At 43.6% G+C, this 20,394-nt stretch overlaps 1 protein-coding gene across 1 annotated transcript in view; it reads left to right on the top strand.

Annotated features, from left to right (window-relative positions):
* Window positions 1–20,394, top strand: part of PDE7A (phosphodiesterase 7A) — a 333,862-nt gene that overhangs the window by 228,199 nt on the left and 85,269 nt on the right. Inside the window, exon 7 of the mRNA XM_030215118.1 lies at window positions 13,617–13,717. Coding sequence (XP_030070978.1) covers window positions 13,617–13,717 — 101 coding nt within the window. The remainder of the gene's footprint in view (window positions 1–13,616; window positions 13,718–20,394) is intronic.

Below are 20,394 nucleotides of genomic sequence, written 5' to 3'. Positions count from 1 at the left end.
GATAGAAAAGGTGCTGTTTAAACCCTATCAATTGATCTCATTACTGCACAGAGATAATTCATATTTGCCACGGTGGATGGGTAGATCAATCCTTCTGGGCCCAGTACGAGATGCGTGGAGATTCTTGGGGAAACACATGGGAGGTGACGCACAGGTGTCAGAACTTTTAACGATTAAGGGGAACCCAATGTTTGGTCCAGGACAGGAGAACAAAGTATTTGAACAATGGGAGGATCTGGGCCTCAGTAATTTAGGGGCAGTGATAGATCAGGAAGGAGAACCTAGACTTTTAGATCAATTGATCCCTCGTGAATCCATTTGCTGGGGTGATAATTTTGCCTACTGCCAGCTGAAGCACTATGTTCGCTCTCTAGACAAAGAGGCACTCAAATTCAATCTAGGAGAGAAAATTCAGAATTTATTTGCGAGACCTCAGAAGAGGCTCCTTCCATTTCCAATTTACAGAAGAAAATTTGGTCTTTGGTACTTGGAAAGGAGCTGGCCCAGCTTCGGCGACGGTGGGAATTAGATATAGGGAGTGATCTTACTTCTTGGGACATAGCAGCTCACCTTAAGAACATTCCTCAACTAATTAGTGGGGCAGGATACCGAGCATATAGAGTTGTCAATAGAGCATATTTTTCACAGGTGCAGTTATTCCGAGCAGGGAGAATTGACACACCCACTTGTTTGAAGTGCAAATCAGCTGACAATTCTTTATATCATGGGTTTTGGGGATGTCCAGTTATACGATGTTTTTGGAGACGGGTGGTGGCATACCTCTCACTTTTGATGTCGTGTCAAGTACAAGGGACACCTATGCAGGTGATGCTTGATTGCCCCGACTCATTCAGGGGGCATAAAGCCGGAGAAGCATTGTTGTGCCGCAAGCTATGTCTGATTGCTAGACATTGTATACTGCAAAAATGGGCTTCAAAGGACACACCAGAATTCTGGCACTGGCGCAATCAAATATATCAAGTAATAACATGGGAAGCGCAAGAAGCCAGAGGTTCATATAAACGTAAGGCCCGTTTTCTCAAACTCTGGGGTCCCTACCTAGTTAAACTAACACAGCAGGGAAGGAGTTTAATTCTTAATAAACTATGAATGCGGTTACCAACTGTTATAATGCTCAAGCTACATATATAGAGGTAAAGGGAGGGTCAGGGAGGGGGGGATATTGGGGACAAAGGGGTTTAAAATGAGGATGGGTTTTGGATGATATGCGTTGCACAAGCTGAAGTAATGAAAATATGTTATCAATGTTGAATATATCTCTGCAATATTACTCTTTTGTAATTTCATTCTCAATAAAAAATTGTTGAGTATAAAAGAGCAGACTTGGCGTTTAAATATCTGGGTATCTCACTTACTAAGAATCCTAGGCAACTTGGAGAGACCAATATAGTGCAACTGCTGGCATGCACAGGGGAGACACTGGGGAGATGGGACGGATTGCTCTGTTTAATATGGTGCTGTTCCCCAAGTGGCTCTATTGCATGCAGACGATTCCGCTATACCTTAAACAACGGGACATAAGAGCGCTTCAAAGCATGCTTTCTAAATTCTTCTAGGCTAGAAAGAGACCTCAGATTAAGTTTGAATTCCTTATGGGAAAAGGCAGGGAGGGGGGATTTGGAGTTCCTGATATTAAATTTTACAACATGGCATGCTTATTACGACATCTGGGGGACTGGTATCAGCAGACAGAGACCTACTCTCCCTTAGCTATGGAAAAAGAGCTGTGTAGTCCCCTACATGTCTTTTACATATTGCACGCAGTGCGGAAGGAGCTGCCCACACACATACGGCTTAATGTCGTGATAGAGCCTTTAAGGGCGCTGTGGAAAGATTTGGCGAGGCTCTGGTCCTTCGACTGCAGGTGTAGTAGTTTACTCCCTCTGCAAGGAAATGAGGCATTTCGTCCAGGTACGGATAATTCAGTGCTGAGGGCATGGGGGGAAGAGGGGATATTGTTCCTGCACCATTTGTTGGGGCCTGATGGCGTGGTTAGGTCCATGGAAGACCTTGGATTAAATTCATTAGATTGGGGTACCTGTTTTGCGTATGAACAGGTGCGACACTATGTGGCCTCTCTTCCACGTAGTGCGCTGGGTGTTGATCTGACCACCAAATTGAATGACCTTTTGGAGGTGCCGTCGGGCGACCCTATTTCCATATCCCTGTTATATAAGAGATTGATAATAGCACGATCGCAGAGAGATTTGGACCAGATGGCAACCAGATGGGCAGGGGATATGCAGGCGCCGGTTTCCTCTCCAGGAGCTACTACAGGGGCTGAGAGGAGTTTTGAAGTGGACACGAAGTATAGAGCTTCGGGAGTGTCGAGCCAGAGTGATCTACCGAGCCTACACCTCGCAATCGCGTTTGTGTCAAATGGGATATTTAGAGTCGGCTGTTTGTAAGCGGTGTGGAGCGTCTCAAAATGATTTTCTCCATGCCTTTTGGAAGTGTACGGCTATCAAAGCGTTCTGGGTCAGGATAACTAGGTTTGTAGGTAGTCTCGGGGGGGGCAGCGGGTTCGACTGTCACCAAAATGTATTTTACTGGGCTGTCTCTCTCCGATAGAGGGGGGCACGGCTCATCAGAGTGCACTCGCCAATAAAGCCTACCTGGTGGGTATGAAACGTATCTTGGTGAACTGGACTTGGAACAAGGTCCCTCTTATTGGCAATGGCGTAACCGTTTCCATGTCTTACTCTTAATGGAAACTCCAGGACTCTTTGCTTAACTTCAAAACACAAACAATTTTTACTTAACTTGGAAGGATATCTTAAAGTGGTGTCTCCTAAAGCCAGAAGTTATATTCTTAATAAACTTACTGTGCTGTCTGGATCTCCTCCAACGGCTCTCAACAATTAGATGAGCTTGATGCTCCCTGTCATAAAGGACAGGTGGTCACTCGGGTAGACTGGTATGGGTGGGTAGCTGATTAGCAGGCTCACTTTTCTTGATTTAATTGGAGGGGAGGGGGGATGGAAGGGGTTTTGGTTGGTACTGGACCCTATAATAAGATGGTGCATTTAATGGTACTGCTCCTAATATGTCAATTTTCAAACATCGGGAGATTATTAAGGTACCGGTTCATGCTAAGCCATTATCGGCATGGGTGTTATCCCAAGAAGAGAGGGCGGGAGGGGGGGTAGCTTGAGGTTCAACGAAGGAAAAGGAATTTTTTGTCTGATGATTGTCTGATAATGGTCTGTTGTACTTGAAATGTTCTTTGCTGCACCTTGCTGAATATATATTCTCCGTTCTGATACTGTAAACAGAATTTAAACAGGAAATATACAAAGCTGAAAAGTGCAAGGGGGGAGAGCTATAAGAAACCAGGCTCTCTCTACTTTCTTTGAACGTTGATGGTTACAGAAATTGATTGGAATGTTGAGATTACTTGTTCAAACAGGTCTAGAACTAGTTAACAGATTGCAATAACCTCTGAAGGGGTAGGGGGGGCAGAGGGGGAGGGGAGGGAATGTTAAAAAAATATTTGATGATAACGCACTAACCTGTATTCAGTTTTGTCTTGTTTCATATGGTTTCATATAGGAAAGGTATGGTTTCATATAAGAAGGTATAGAAAACAGGTGTGAGGATGTTATAATGCCGTTGTATCGCTCCATGGTGCGACCGCAACCTTGAGTATTGTGTTCAATTCTGGTCGCCGCATCTCAAGAAAGATATAGTAGAATTGGAAAAGGTGCAGCGAAGGGCGACTAAAATGATAGTGGGGATGGGAAGACTTCCCTATGAAGAAAGACTAAGGAGGCTAGGGCTATACAGCTTGGAGAAGAGACGGCTGAGGGGAGACATGATAGAGGTATATAAAATAATGAGTGGAGTGGAACAGGTGGATGTGAAGCGTCTGTTCACGCTTTCCAAAATACTAGGACTAGGGGGCATGCGATGAAACTACAGTGTAGTAAATTTAAAACAAATCGGAGAGAAAATGTTTCTTCACCCAACGTGTAATTAAACTCTGGAATTCGTTGCCGGAGAAAGTGGTGAAGGCGGTCAGCTTAGCAGAGTTTAAAAAGGGGTTGGACGGTTTCCTAAAGGACAAGTCCATAAACCGCTACTAAACGGACTTGGAAAAATCCAAAATTCCAGAAATAACATGTATAGACTGTACGTTTGGGAAGCTTGCCAGGTGCCCTTGGCCTGGATTGGCCGCTGTCATGGACAGGATGCTGGGTTCGATGGACCTTTGGTCTTTTCCCAGTATGGCATTACTTATGTACTTATATGGCGATTGTTGACTGTTATTCTGTCGTATCATCAGTAAAAATTGTTGAAAGTTAACTGTGACAAAATGACAGCAAGAAATTGTTCCAAGGCTAACCTCCAGTAAATAAAATAAGTAAAGTATGGTTTAATTGACAGGTAGTGGGGACGAATGCTTTGTTCTTACCAGCACACTGCTGAAAGCTTTAGAATAGATGTTACTAAAGGAACAGTTTGAAATTATGAGCCTTGAAACAGTTAACGGTTCGTAAATCACAAATTGCATCTGTTAAAAATACACACCCAGGTACATGGTAAAAGAATGCAAAAAAATACTATAGCATGATACTAACTTCAGTTTTTCAAAATTAGCAGCGGCATAAAAAAATGTATTTACAAAGCCGGATTGAAGAAATCTGTCAGACCTTCCTCTATTACAAGGCAAAAGCAAATACTATGGCTATAAGTAAAGCAAAGAGCAAACCATGGGGTTATTTCATTGTCATAGCCTAAAAGAAGATCAGTGAGCATATGTTCGTAGCAAAATTAAAAGGAGGTACCATGGGCCCAAACATTACCTTTAATGAAAGGACAAAATGTTGCTTCAAAAATGATTGAGCAACTAGTTGGACAGTGTACACTTAGCAAACCAACAGCTTGCCCTGAGATTTGTAGTATGGAGTGTTGCCACGATTTGGGTTTCTGCCAGGTACTTGTGACCTGCTTGGCCACTGTTTGAAAACAGGATACTGGGCTAGATGGACCGTCTGACCCAGTATGGCTACTATTATGTTCTTATGATAAGACACTGTCTTTAACAGCACAACACTAACAATATTGTATTACTTGATTAGTCCTGGGATTACCTAGTATTAGTGTTAATATGACGCTCTTCAACATTAAAGAGGGTTAGTGTATTAGTAATGTTACCTTTTATTTTCCTTCCCTCCCCCTCGTCCCCTCATGCCAGAGGATCAGTCAGCTCTCCAAAATGAACAGAGATTTTAATAAGCATCCTCCAAATTATGAGATGACAGCACTTAATTTCTGTTTGTAACCTAGAACAAAACTGAAGAGAACAGAATTAGTAATGAGTATGAACCAGATATGTAGTCATTCCTTGAGGCCACCTGTTATAACAGAGTGGCCAGTGACAGTTATGAAAATCTTCCTTCTTCCCAAGATCAGTGACTTCTGTTGTGATGTCTCATCCTGAAGTCTTCTTGGTACCCAGAGGCAAAGAGTTTCTGAAAAATAAACGATGAGCATGACGTCTGTGCTGGGCAGAATGGTAGAGAATATTATAAAGAACAAAATTACAGAGCGTATTCAAAAGCATGGATTACTGAGACAAAGCCAACATGGATTTAGTGAAGGGAAATCTTGCTTCACCAGTCTTCTATATTTCTTTTAAGGGGTGAACAAACGTGGATAAAGGTGAGCCAGTTGGTATTTTATTTATTGGGATTTATTAATCACATTTATGAAGAGATTCACCCAATGCGGTGTACAGCAGGTACAGTTTAACATAAAACTTACAATTTTGTTAACAGCATAGCAACAGTAAAACAACAAAGAATGAACATAAATACAATAAATGAGGTAAACTTGAAAACAGTAATTTGAAACCTAATAATAGAACTGCCGTACAACAGTATCAAAAATATACACATTTAACAACAATGGAATTCAAATACCAGAGATATAATACAATGTTAGCATAATACTAATGATACACCTAATAAGCATTAGAACATTCAACTAACATAGATATGATGCTAAAGATTTTCTACAATACGGCTTATCATATAGCTGAGGGACCAAGAGCAGATATATGATGGGAAGAAGATGCATGGTACAGAGTCAGTTGGGATAATTTGATGGTTAGCTAAACTCAAGGCAAGTTCTTTGATATTGTGTATCTGGATTTTCAAAAGGCATTTGACTAGTTACCTCCTGAAAGACTCCAGAGGAAATTAGAAAGTCATGGGATAGGAGGTAGTGTTCTATTGTGGATTAAAACTGGTTAAAAGAGAAAAAACAGAGAGTAGGGTTAAAAGGTCAGTATTCTCAATGGAAAAGGGTAGATAGTGGTTCCTCAGGAATCTGTGTTGGGACCGCTGCTCTTTAACATATTTATAAATGATCTAGAGATGGAAATAACTAGTGAGGTATGAAATTGGCTGACTACACAAAGTTGTTAAATCACAAGAGGATTGTGAAAAATTGCAAAAGGACCTTATGAGACTGGGAGACTGAGCATCCAAATGGCAGATGATGTTTAATGTGAGCAAGTGCAAAGTGATGCATGTGGGAAAGAGGAAACCTGAATTATAGCTGCGTGGGTGGAGGTATTGTGTTACGAGTCACTGACCAGGAAAAGGATCTAGGAGTCATCGTTGATACTTTGAACCCTCTGCTCAGTGTGCTGTGTTGGCAAAAAAACAAATAGAATGTTAGGTATTATTAAGAAAGGAATGGAAAATAAAAATGAGGATGTTATAATGCCTTTGTATTGTTCATGGTGTACCGCATCTTGAATACTGTGTGTAATTGTGGTCACCACATCTTGAGAAAGATATAGTGGAATTAGAAAAGGTCCAGAGAAGGGCGATGAAGTTGATAAAGGGGATGGGACGACTTCCGTATGAGGAAAAGCTGAAATAGCTAGGGCTGTTCAGCTTGGAGAAAAGAAGGCTATGGGGAATATGATCGAGGTCTATAAAATAATGAGTGGAGTGGAATGGGTAGATTTGAATCGCTTGTTTACTCTTTCCAAAAATACTAGGACTAGAGGGCAAGCGATGAATCTACAAAGTAGCAAATTTAAAATGAATCGGAGAAAATATTTGTTCACTCAACATGTAATTAAACTCTGGAATTTGTTGCCAGAGAATGTGGTAAAAGCAGTTAGCTTAATGGGGTTTAAAAAAGGCTTGGATATCTTCCTTAAGAGTCCATAGCCATAATTAAATGGACTTGGGAAATCCACTGCTTATAAAATCAGCAGTATAAAACGTATTGTACTGTTTTGGGACCTTGCTAGGTACTTGTGACCTGGATTGGCCACTGTTGGAAACAGGATACTGGGCTTGCTGGACCTTCGCTGTGTCCCAGTAATGGCAATACATAGGTTACTTATGTGGCCTTGACTTACTAGGTTACAGAGAGCAGCAAAATAGCAACTTGGCTGCTGGATTCAGAACATGACTGGAACACACAAAGGTTAAAATAATTACCAACATAATAATAAGGGACTGGGACAATACCCTTAACAGTTCCATGAACAGGGTATTGATCTATGAATACATTCCTTAGGCAACTAACCTGTGATTAGGGTAAATTATGCTTATCAAGAAACAAACATTTAGGCCCTTATTCAGACTACCATGTTTCTGAAAGATAAGACAGTACCAGTTCATTTTTAGAACTATACACAGTGTCATCTGTTCTAAATCCTGATGAGTTTGAGGGTGATCCACCTCCCTGTACACAGGATAAAAATGACGAGAGAATGGAGGCATTACTTTCTTTAAACATAAACATATCCTTTCCAAGTTCGCTCGCTGTTCTAGCATCTCACTGAGGCTGCTGTTTCAAGACTGGCATTTTTACCCTGGGGAAGGGAACAGAGAGAGTTAATTTATTTTACTTGAGGTATTATGTGTATTTGGACAGTGGACAAGCAGCTATTTAGGTGGCCTGATCCCACAGTTATACGGCTGATGTTTGCTGGGTCAGTGGGAATCCACCCACTAGCTGTAAGGTCTGAGACAGCCTAGAAATTTGATGTCTCTGATAAGCCCCAATCATGAACAACAAAGTCCTGAGGCTGGTAGAGACAAGAACCATAGAAGTGGTTAGCATGTTGTCACTTAACAAAACATTATTACACACTGTGTGATAGTAATCTAACACCTGTGCTTTCTCTGAGTTAATAGGCACCCTTAAATATGGTCACTGTTTGTGATTCAGGAGATCAGTTAGCTGTTGAATGGGGTTCAAGGAGTAGTACAGGATGCGTCCTGCATTTTCACTTCAGCAGAGACCAACTCAGGGTTGAAGTAAGACATCAATGTTGTCCTTGTATTGACACCAGAATGTTTGGCTCAGAGACATAACACCTGTTATTAGTAATGATACCTGATTACCACTGACATGCCTACTTATGGCACCTGCAGATTCTATGACAGTAGCCTTGCATTCTCACTGGTCTCAATGGAGGATTCACCACAAAAAGGTTCAGTGGCATCTTTGAAAAAGGGTACCAGATATGGCTGTGGGTCATTGTGGGGTATGCCACATACTCAGATGTGTTAACCTTAGTATAACCATTATCCCAAGATCCCACATTAAACATCTGTTTCAGTTGATCAACCTTATCAGGTAGAATAACAGGCAAACTAAACACAGATAAGTTCCAGTCGTTCTGCATCGTTCTGCATTAATGTGTGAAGGGCTTGCCATTTTCACAGAAAGACAAAGCTGCATTATGACCTGTTTCAGCTGGCTGAGAGTATTCTGAACATGCATGTTAAGAGGATAGTCTATCAATGACAGGAAATGTTTTCTAATCATATGCTGGAGATCTAATGCCCTGTACACATTTTGTGTAACCACAGGGGACTGTGTACTTATAAATCCTGGGGTCTCCTGCAATACCACACCTGATTTAGGACCTGATATTGCTAGCTCAGGCTTTGTTATTTCAGGCACACACATGACAAGCAGTATTAACATGAGAAATAAAGCCTTTAGCTTTCCCATACCTGTTTGACTTTGGGGTACAGTTCTCATAATCATACTCTTCCTGTCTATAACGCGTAGCCTCTCCTGGTCTGTGCTATGACTGAGTTCTAGACCTTTGCCATATTTGTTACCCTTTCACCAGTACCTTTGGCATGTTTTCCTTTTCTTGCTCTTTCTTTGGCTGCATTTCCTGCCCTGACCATCTGAGAATAGTTAAGCTGACCTGTATAACTAGGAGTTTTACTCTGAATATCTTGTACTTTTTATCTTGAAAGAAAGAGATATAGAATTATGCAATACTTTCCATTTTAAGGAACTGTGTTTATAAATAATGGACAGGGACTGCTCACCACCTGAAGGGACGGCACCAGAATTTCCCTTTGAAATAGAATCGGTCTTTAGCACAGAGGGAGGGCAATTAGTGTTTATCAAACATGCGGTTTGTATCAACAAAATGCACTGCCTCAGAATCTTTGTGTCTGTGCCTTAGTTGGTGACCCCTCTCAGGCTCACCTTATTTCTGGCGGTCAGCTTCTGAGCTGAACTTCTGTCTGTTCTTCCTGAGTTAGTCCTGTCTCTGTCTCTGTTCTGGCTGCTTCCAGCATGGCTCTGATTATTTCACTATACTGCACCTGTGTGTGTTAAGCCTCTCTGTGCTTCAGTATGCTTTTCTGCCTGTGTTTTGGTTTGTGTTCCTCTTGCCCTCTGGTGGCTGCATTGGATTGTCTGTGTGCTGTTTCCCGTTCCAGACTTCAGTCCAGTTCGGATCTTCCGGCCTGCCAGACTTGCTTGTCTTGTTTGAGCCTGCACAGCACCCGTAGCTGCCTGGTGATTGCTGCAGCTTGAATCTCAGCTGCTGCTGGGCTTATTAACCATTTGGAAACTCTCTGCTTTGCCTTTGCATCGCCTAAGGCCCTGGTTTGTTGGTGCTTGCTGCACTTCTGCCTATTCCAGTTTATAGTCTGTATTCTTTGCCTGATTCTAGTTTAGTCTTGTGTAGCGTCTTGTACTATATTGCTTGTTCCCAGTCTTGTTTCTTGTTGTATGTCTTTGTCTAGTTCTTGGTTGCCTGTGTTTCTTGTTTCAGTGGCTGCCTGGCAGCTTTCAGTTCTGTCTCCTGTCTATCTGTCGTTGTTCCCTGTTTGTGCTGCTTGCAGCTTTCAGTTCTGTCCCTTGTCCTGTCTGAGAGTCCTAGTCTAGTATTCTGCCTAGCCTCCCTGTATGCTCTAGTCCCTGTGTGTATCCTGCTGGATTCCAGTTCCGGCCCCTGTCCGCTTGTACTGCCGGCCACCTGCACCCAGGGGCTCAACTCCTGGGGAAGGGTGGCCAGGTGCAGGTGAAGTATAGCTGTCCCTCGTCAGAGTTGTCTTATCCCCTGTGTGGGGTGGTTTTACCTGCCACTAGCCGTTCCTCGGCAGTGGCCCAAGGGCTCACGATCCTAGTTCCTGCTTTTGGAAAGCGTGACAGTTGGAATCTAACTCATTGGGGCAGAGGCGGGTGTTACAGCCTCTGCTTTTCTAGGTTTAGTTAAATTAGGATATCTCTCCCGTCAAGGGAAAGAGGCAGGAGTTGTCATTCCTTCACTTGTTCTTGGCTGTTGGAAGGACTGGCACAACTAAGTTCCTTCTGATAAAGGCGCAGACGTAGCATCTCTTTGCTATCTTCAACTGCTAAAAGAAGAGGAGTCATACATCGGGCTCTCATTCTCAGGACCATATTCATCCCTGACAGTGTCAGAAAACAGCAGTCTGTTTTAACATTACATTAGAGCCTCCCTGTTCAGAGGACACTGTCGGTCTGCAAGGGAGGTAGATTAACACTGTTGTCATCGCAAGTAGAAATTTCAAGCAGTTCTGTTATTATACTGCAACTTTGCTCTGGTTCACAGCACCCTAATTCTGCGTTTCCTGTGAGACCATACACAGTGCCATCCTCCTCAAAGAGAGAGACCAACCCTTGAACTGTCTCCTTGTAAAATCCAATATCTACATCGGCAATAGACTTTAGCATTATGCAAGTAGGACAGGAACAGTCTGCCTCACCTTTTACAAAGAGGGCAGGGTTGTGTTCCTCTCAGTCCATCCAATGACAGGTGTTGTTTTAACTCTGAATATCCCAGGACAATAATTTCAGTTATGATCCGCAGACAGTTATCTTGGAGAGGCAATTCCCAAATCAGTTTACCACAGTTATGTGTCCTGCAGAGAGACCTAGAGTGGACTGCATAATTACCATTTCAAGCACTAATACATTGTCTTTTAGCTCAAAGAATCTTTTAAAGGGTAGGGGGGACTCACAGAGAGCCCTCACCCAACTCAACTCTATGGCAAGCTTATATACAGGGATTGCCATAATCATAGTATGCAACAGGGTCGGGAATGTTAAAAATTTGTTCACAAAGCTTTATTGCCTCAGCCATCCTTTCCCGTATGTTCGGTGCATCCCTCTTCCTCAGTACTTAGAGCATTGCCCTTACCTCCCTGAACCTAGGGCCCGAGGCTATTATTCCCACATCACACCAAGGAGGTAGCTTACGGGTGAACAGGAAACATGTACTACTCCTGCCATCCTGACTACTAGCTTGCTTTAAAGTTATGTTAAATATGCTGCCACTTGAAAGAGGGTAACTACAATAATGCAATGAGAAGCACTGCTCTAGTAACAAAGAGGGAATTAAAGTAGTTCTACTGTGTTTATAGAGATGATTCTTTTCTTTGTTGCTGCTATTATTGAGTAGTTTCTAGCTTACACCATGCCAATCAATGTTAATTTGGTCACTGTAACCAGTTACTCTTCTAGGGAACAGCCGTCTAATACGGGCAATGTGGTTCACTGTCCGTATGTAATGAGCAGACCTCTGTGTCTATGCACATATAAATACAGGCTGTCTCTAGGTTTAAAATACACTCTCTTACTTTGAGCAGCTTATTAGACTGTTAACATCATTTAGCAAAAGTGAAACATTACTCAGGGACTTGAGTCCGGTAAGCATGCCAGTACTCAGATTATTTTGTAAACATGTTCCCAGCTAATTATAAACAAAGTTAATAAGCTACTGGGAAGCAGTCCAAAGCCTCTAATAGCTTGGCTAATGCTCCTAAATGACAGTTATCAAGTGAGCTGCATCCCTCGAACGCTAGAACTTAATATTGGGGTGCAGATTAATTAATTGCTCATCTACTTATCTAGATAGCTATCTCGGTGGAACCTCCAAATCTGTGGATGCAAAACAGAGACACACTGTTTTAGGATGTTATTGGGGTACCTGACACCCAGTTTTGTTATAACTTACACTAAATGTCAAGTACTCCAATAACACCCTAAAACAGAGGAGATCTGTTTTGAACCAATAGCTGGCATACAATATGTAAAGGACACAGCCACATCATTGGTCCAGTCAGCTCATTTTTATTGATCCTAACAGCAGGAACTACAGTAGCGGAAAGAATGTTATTCAGCTGGGTAGTGGAACACATATCTTATTGCAACTAAATGATCCAGTGAAGGAGTGGAGGAACAGAGCACTGAACAATGAGGGAAACCTGGTTCATATCCCACTGCTGTTCCTTGTGATCTTGGGCAAGTCATTTAATCCTCCATTATCCCAGACACAAACTTAAATTGTAAGCCCTTTGGAAATAGGGAAATATTGTACCTGAATATTACTCACCTTGAACTACTACAGAAAAAAAGGTGTGAGCTAAATCCAAATAAGTAGTAAATATTATGTCAGAGCCAAGGCAACAGTGCTTAGTTTACTTGATTTCCATTACTATTACCACAGCTGGTAATTAGTGTTAGGCAGTAATATATTACTTTTAAAAGTAACAAGTAATTGTAATGGTTACTTTTATGCACATGCAATAAAATAACTGTAATCATTATTTTTCCACTAAGTAATATAATATCATCACTTTATACAGTCTCAATATTTTAACATTTTTATTAAATAGCTAGTAACTGTAATATGACTTTAAACAGTTGCTTATTTTATTAAACAAGCAACTAATAACTGTAATATATTTACAACGTTGTAAGTAACTAGTGCCTGTAATGTATTACTTTTCACAGTAATTTAACTTATCACTTTTATTAAACAAGTAAGTAGTAAGTGTAACATAATACTTTTACAAAGTAACTTGGGCAATGCTGCTGGTAATGTGTGTATGTTACAGGCTAAAGTAACTGTCTTAATACCATTTGTTAATATGCGTGCAGTTCTATAATGTCTTAAATTTAGTGCATGCTATATTGATCTAATGTGTACGAATCAACTTAGAGTGCCTAATTTTGGCTGTTAATGTGCCCTAAATCAGTTTAGTGAACACTAAAAATTCCTCATTAAAACAAGTATGTGAGACTAACCACCATAGCACTGAAAATATGGAAAACTTCATTGAAAAACAAAAACTATTCAAATTTCTCTTGCCTGTGCACATCCTTAGCATTGACTCTGAACTTAGTGATCTTTAAGAAATGCTGCATTAGTAGCCAGATAACCAGCGCACACTGAGTGTTTTAATATGCTTTTATAAACAAAGTATGTTAATGCAAATAGTTAGTTTTTCTAAATTATTGATGATACCGGGTTGCTGAAATAAAAAAACTTTGTTTTCCAGTAATGGTTCAAGATGATTACCACAGTCAGAATCCTTACCACAATGCAGTTCATGCTGCTGATGTGACTCAGGCCATGTACTGTTATTTGAGAGAGCCTAAGGTAAGACGTGTTGTTAAAATATCAGTTTTAAGTAAAATAGATGGCGTAGGGCTACTTTACTTATTTCTTTACCACTGAGAAGGATAAATTGTTAGTCTTAAAGGCTTATTTTTCAAAGAAAGATTTGATGTATTGTGGTCTGCTACCCAGCTGAGAAGGACACCATTTCTTCAATTAAAATCTAAAGTATTAGCTAATTCCTATCAGCAAACTAATTATGCTTTTAATGATCCTTCTCAACTGGAGGCTTTCCTTTTGAATAAGTAAATATAGTTTTGATGTCTTTCCTCTGGGGAAGTTAAATAAGGCAACAGTATTACAAAACAATAAGGGTAAATTTTCTCTCTCTTCTCCACATTAGGATTAGCTTCCGTAATGTAGTGAATTGAATAAGTTGTTTTTTTCTTTCCATTATGATTATGATGGCAGAATTTAATTGTATTGTGATTTCATTTCTGCTATAGTTTATTTTCAAATTTCAATAAAAAAAAAAAATAGATGGCTCTGGGAATTGACACAGGGTTATAATGTTTCACCTCTCGGTCACAGGCTAAGTCTGACTTTACACCACCTCACAGCTGTTTTGATGGCCTGGTGGTCATCTTCCAGTTCCCAGTGGCCAAGAGTCCATATCACTAAAAATAAAAATATATATAAGCAGTGGTGTGCTGGTAAATGTTTAACAACAGGGTCTCTCCCGAGTCCACCTCTGCGCACCCTCCCCCCAAAATTGCAGAGCTGGCTCTAGCCGGGGAGAGAACTGGGTGGGGGGGGGGGGGGGGGGGGCAATGCATTACTCTCTCCAGAAAAAAAAAAATTAAATGCTCCCAGGTTCCAATCCAATTCATGTTTAATGTGTGATAAAATGCCATAAATAAGTAAATAAAAATAAATTTGTAACGCTGAGCACCTGATTCTCAAAGTGGATATATTCCAAACACTATAATGAAAATAAAATGATTTTTTTCTACCATTGTTGTCTGGTGACTTTGTTTCTCCGAGGACAAGCAGGCTGCTTGTTCTCACACTTGGGTCGATGTCCACTTCGGCCCAGGATTGGAAGTTTTGCTAGCAAAAATCTTCCAGAGTCTTCTGGTGCGCGAGTGGTGCGCACTGGTTTCCCGCCCGTCGCATGAGTAAGGACCTCAGTATTTTTTCCTCCGCGTCTGAGGTGCAACGTTTTCTGCTGTGTTCCTCTCGGCACAGGAAGTCTGTTCGTGATTGTTTCCTTTTTCTTCTTTTTTGTCGTCTTTATACAAAATTAAAAAAAAAAAAGCAGTTCCCTTTTTCTTAGTTTTAGTCACTAGGTTTGTTTCTTTTCTTTTCGCTGCGGCCATCTTTTGTTCCCCTTTTTGTGCCTTTAATTGGCACAATCGCGTCCTTTAATTTCGCAGACGCCGTTTTTCCATCCATGTCATCGAGGACACCCAGCGGCTTTAAGCGTTGTACTCGGTGCAACCGGACCATGTCGGGTACCGACCCCCATGTGTGGTGTTTCCAGTGCCTTGGGCCTGATCATCTACCAGCTGCTTGTAAGCTGTGTCCTTTGATGAAAAAACGGACCCAAGTGTCTTGGGAGGCTCAACGAGAAATTTTTCTGGATCGGTCCGGTCCTTCGACGTCAGCATCGGTACCGAGGTCGGCGGCATCAATGTTGAGGGAAGCATTGACTTTGAGAGCACAGGTAATGGCTGCCGAATGACCACATCGCGCTGGGAGCAGCGAGGCATCAAGTGGGTCTCTACCTGTCTCGAGGCCTACTGCCCTTCGTTGGCCCGGCCCCGAGGAGGCATGAGGATTACATGTCCTCCTGTTTGCTCGACGCCAGTCATCGAGACTCCTCGGTACCAAAGGCTAAGAAGCACAGTCATCGATCTCCTTCCATGCGCGGTACTGAGAACGGGGAGCTGAGGGATTCAGCACCCGATAAGTGTCGGCGCCAAGAAGACTGCTCACCCTCTATACAGGAGGTACCGATGTGTCAGTCTTCTGGCAGCCTGGTACCGGCTCTCGAGCCCCCACAGATTCTGCCACCGGCCTCGCAGCCTTTTCCGATGGCGGCTCTCAACGAACTCATCAGGGCCCTTCTTCCAGAGCTACTGGAGGGATTGCTGCGCCATTCTACTTCGGTGCCAGGGGTGTTTGCACCTTCTGCACCGTCTGTTGAAGCGGCATCTGGTCCTTCGCCTGTGGTGAGGTCCCCGGCCTTGGTGCCGCCTGCAGCATCGACGTCGGCTGCCACCTGGGTCGACTCCTCGTCGGCGGAGGAAACTTCGCCGCAGTCCAGGCAGGGGTTGACTTCTCGACATCGCCCTCGAGGTCGTCGTTCCTCGACGTCGAGACAGGCTCGGGTTCAGGCTGCTCTTAGAGAGCTTTTGTCCGATACCAAGGATGAGCGTTCGTGGGAGGAAGAGGACGATCCCAGATACTTTAATGAAGAAGGGTCCTATGGGGTCCCCTCTGATCCTACTCCGCCCATTGAGAGAAGGATGTCTCCGCCTGAGAGTCTTTCTTTTTCTTCCTTTGTTCGGGAAATGTCTAAGGGTGTTACCTTCCCTATGGAGGTTGTGGATGAGCCCAGGGCTGAGATGCTCGAGGTCTTGGATAATCCTTCTCTACCTACAGAGGTTGCAACGGCTCCTTTGCATAACACCTCAGGGTCATTCTTATGCAAACTGGTCAGTCCCTCTCTCTAATCATTGGTCCCTAAAAAGCTGAGGTCCCAGTACAGAGTCCACTGAGAGCTGGTAATGGTGAAGTCTCAGCTATCTCACAATTCCATGGTGGTGGATTCTGCTCTCAAGAGAGCCAAGTGTACTAGGGACTATGCCTCGGTGCCCCCAGGTAGAGAGTCTAGGACCTCGGATTCTTTTGGGAGGAAGACGTATCAGGCTGCTATGCTCGTAGCCAAGATTCAGACATGCCATCTCTACACGAGCATCTACTTCCGGAACTCGGTAAGGCAACTGTCTAGTTTGGGTCGAAGCACTTCCTCCGGAGCTGGCCGAACCTTTTTCACCAGGTTGGTCAGGCAGCAGAAGGTGTGTCGAAAATTCCTGGCCAGGGTACTTACGACACTTTTGATGTGACATCCAGAATAGCTGCTCAAGGTATAATGATGCGCAGACTCTCATGGCTGCATGTCTCTGACCTGGATCATAAGATCCAGCAGCGAATGGCGGATGTTCTTGCCAGGGGATAAACTTTTGGTGAAAAGGTAGAGGATGTGGTCAATCAGATCAAAAAGCACAATGATGCTATGGATTCTCTCTCCCGCCAGGCGTCTTCTGCTACCACCACCTCATCTAGGAGGTTTTTTGGAGGGAAGAGGAGTGCTCCCTATTCCTATAATAGGCGTAGGTACACTCCTGCTTCTCGGCAGCCTACCCAGGCTCAGTCCCAGTGTGCTCGTTCTCGTCATCAACATGCGCCTAAGGCCCCTGCGGCTCCCAGAAAAAGCAAGGGACGGGCTTTTGACTGGCTCCAGTGAAGCATAGCCACAGTGCAAGTGCCCGTTCAGGATGACTTACCAGTTGGGGGGAGGTTAATATTTTTTCACCAAAGGTGGCCTCTTATAACCTCCGACCGGTGGGTTCTTCAAATAGTCTGGTTAGGGTACACTCTCAGTCTGGAATCCAAGCCTCCAAATAGTCCACAGGGAGTTCATTCTTACAGCTCCCAGCACATGCAGGTACTTGCAGAGGAACTCTCCGCTCTTCTAAAGGCCAGTGCGGTCGAACCCATTCCACCAGGGGAAGAAGGGCTGGGATTCCAGGTACTTCCTTGTGCAAAAGAAAACGGGGGATGTGTCCCATCCTAGACCTAAGGGCCCTGAACAAATTCCTAGTCCGAGAAAAGTTCAGGGTGGTTTCCCTGGGCACCCTTCTTCCCATGATTCAGGAAAACGATTGGCTATGCTCTCTGGACTTAAAGGATGCCTATACCCACATCGCGATACTCCCAGCTCACAGGAAGTATCTTCGATTTCGGTTGTGAACTTGGCACTTCCAGTACTTTGTACTGCCCTTTGGCCTCGTGTCTGTGCTCAGGGTTTTCACAAAGTGCCTGGCTGTTGTCGCAGCATCGCTATGCAGACTGGGAGTGCATGTGTTCCCTTATCTCGACGATTAGCTGGTGAAGAGCGCCTCGGAGGCAGGCGCTGTACAGTCCATGCGGATGACTATTCGAGTGCTAGAGCTACTGAGCTTCATGATCAATTATCCCAAGTCCTATCTCGTCCCCGTTCAAAAATTGGAGTTCATTGGAGCTCTGTTGAACACACGGACGTCTCGAGCTTATCTTCCCCAGGCAAGGGCAGACAATCCCCTGGCCCTCCTGTCCATTGCTCGAGCGTCTCAACAGATCACAGCTCGGCAGATGTTGAGACTCTTAGGACACATGGCCTCCACAGTTCATTTAACTCCCATGGCACACCTGCATATGAGATCAGCTCAATGGACCCTAGCTTCCCAATGGTGCCAGCCCACAGGGGACCTAGAGGATGTGATCCATCTCTCCACCTTCTTTTGCAGTTCCCTTCAGTGGTGGACCGTTCGATCCAATTTGACCTTGGGACTTCCTCAGCTGCAAAAAGTGTTGACGACGGATGCATCCCTTCTGGTATGGAGAGCTCAGGTAGATGGGCTTCACACTCAAGGAGCTTGGTCTTTTCCGGAAAAGGGTCTTCAGATCAACCTCCTGGAATTACGAGCGATCTGGAACATGCTCAAGTCTTTCAGAGATCAGCTGTCCAACCAAATCATTCTGATTCAGACAGACAATCAGGTTGCCATGTATTACACCAACAAGTAGGGGGTCACCAGATCTCACCGTCCGGATGTGGCTTTGGACACGCCGTCATGGCATGATTCTCCAAGCCACGTATCTGGCAGGCGTAAACAAGTCTGGCCGACAGGTTGAGCAGGATCATGCAACCTCATGAGTGGTCGCTAAACAGGGACATTGTCCACAAGATCTTCCGAGCGTGGGGCACCCCCTCGGTGGATCTTTTTGCCACTCAGATCAATCACAAAGTCCCTCAATTCTATTCCAGACTTCAGGCCCACGACAGACTAGCGTCGGATGCCTTTCTCCTGCATTGGGGGGGAGCAGGCCTTCTGTATGCGTATCCTCCCATACCTCTAGTAGGGAAGACTTTGCTGAAACTCAAGCAAGACCATGGAACAATGATCCTGGTTGCTCCTTCTGGCCTTGTCAGATCTGGTTCCCTTTTCTTCTGGAGTTGTCCTGCGAAGAACCGTGAAGATTGGAGTGTTTTCTGACCCTCATCACCCAGATCGAGGGGTCGCTTCTACATCCCAACCTCCAGTCTCTGGATCTCACGGCCTGGATGTTGAGAGCTTAGAAATTGCCTCTTTAGGTTTTTCAGAGAGTTTCTCCCGATCATTGCTTCCAGGAATGATTCCACGAAAAAGTGTTATTTCAAATGGAGAAGGTTTGCTGTCTGGTGTGACAGCAAGGCCCTAGATCCCTTTTCTTGTCCTACAACAGACCCTGCTTGAATACCTTCTACGTAAGAGTTCACCTTAGTGCAATTAGGCTTATCATGAACGTGTAGAGGGTAAGCCTATCTCTGGACGCCTTTTAGTTGTTCGCTTCATGAGAGGTTTGCTTTTGTCGAAGCCCCAGTCAAACCTCACCCAGTGTCATGGGATCTCAACGTCATTCTCACCCAGCTGATGAAGCCTCCTTTTGAGCCACTGAATTCCTGCCATCTGAAGTACTTGACCTTGAAGATCATTTTCTTGGTGGCTGTTACTTCAGCTCGTAGAGTCAGTGAGCTCCAAGCCCTGGTAGTGCATGCACCTTATATCAAGTTTCATCATAACAGAGTAGTCCTCCGCACTCACCCTAAGTTCTTGCCGAAGGTAGTGTCTGAATTCCATCTGAACCAGTCAATTGTCTTGCCAACGTTTTTCCCCATCCACATACCCGCCCTGGTGAAGACAAGTTGCACACCTTGGACTGTAAAAGAGCATTGGCCTTTTACGTGGAAGCGGACAAGTCCTATAGACAGTCTGCCCAGTTGTTTGTTTCTTTTGATCCCAACAGGAGGGGAGTCGCCATCGGAAAAACTACTACTACTACTTATTAGTTCTAAAGCGCTACTAGACGTACGCAGCGCTGTACACTTGAACATGAAGAGACAGTCCCTGCCCGACAGAGCTTACAATCTAATTAGGACAGACAAACAGGACAAACAAGAGATAAGGGAATATTAAAGTGAGGATGATAAAATAAGGGCACCTGAATCCAACTGAATCCTGCTAGGCCTGTTTTGTTCTGTTCCAGGCTGTACTCTCACACAGTTGTACAGTGGTGGAAATAAGTATTGATCCCTTGCTGATTTTGTAAGTTTGCCCACTGACAAAGACATGAGCAGCCCATAATTGAAGGGTAGTTATTGGTAACAGTGAGAGATAGCACATCACAAATTAAATCCGGAAAATCACATTGTGGAAAGTATATGAATTTATTTGCATTCTGCAGAGGGAAATAAGTATTTAATCCCTCTGGCAAACAAGACCTAATACTTGGTGGCAAAACCCTTGTTGCAAGCACAGCGGTCAGACGTCTTCTGTAGTTGATGATGAGTTTGCACACATGTCAGGAGGAATTTTGGTCCACTCCTCTTTGCAGATCATCTCTAAATCATT

Source organism: Microcaecilia unicolor, chromosome 1, assembly GCF_901765095.1.
Source record: "Microcaecilia unicolor chromosome 1, aMicUni1.1, whole genome shotgun sequence".
NCBI lineage: Eukaryota > Metazoa > Chordata > Amphibia > Gymnophiona > Siphonopidae > Microcaecilia > Microcaecilia unicolor.
Note: the sequence above shows the minus strand (reverse complement) of the source record. Positions and strands in the feature narration are given on the sequence as shown.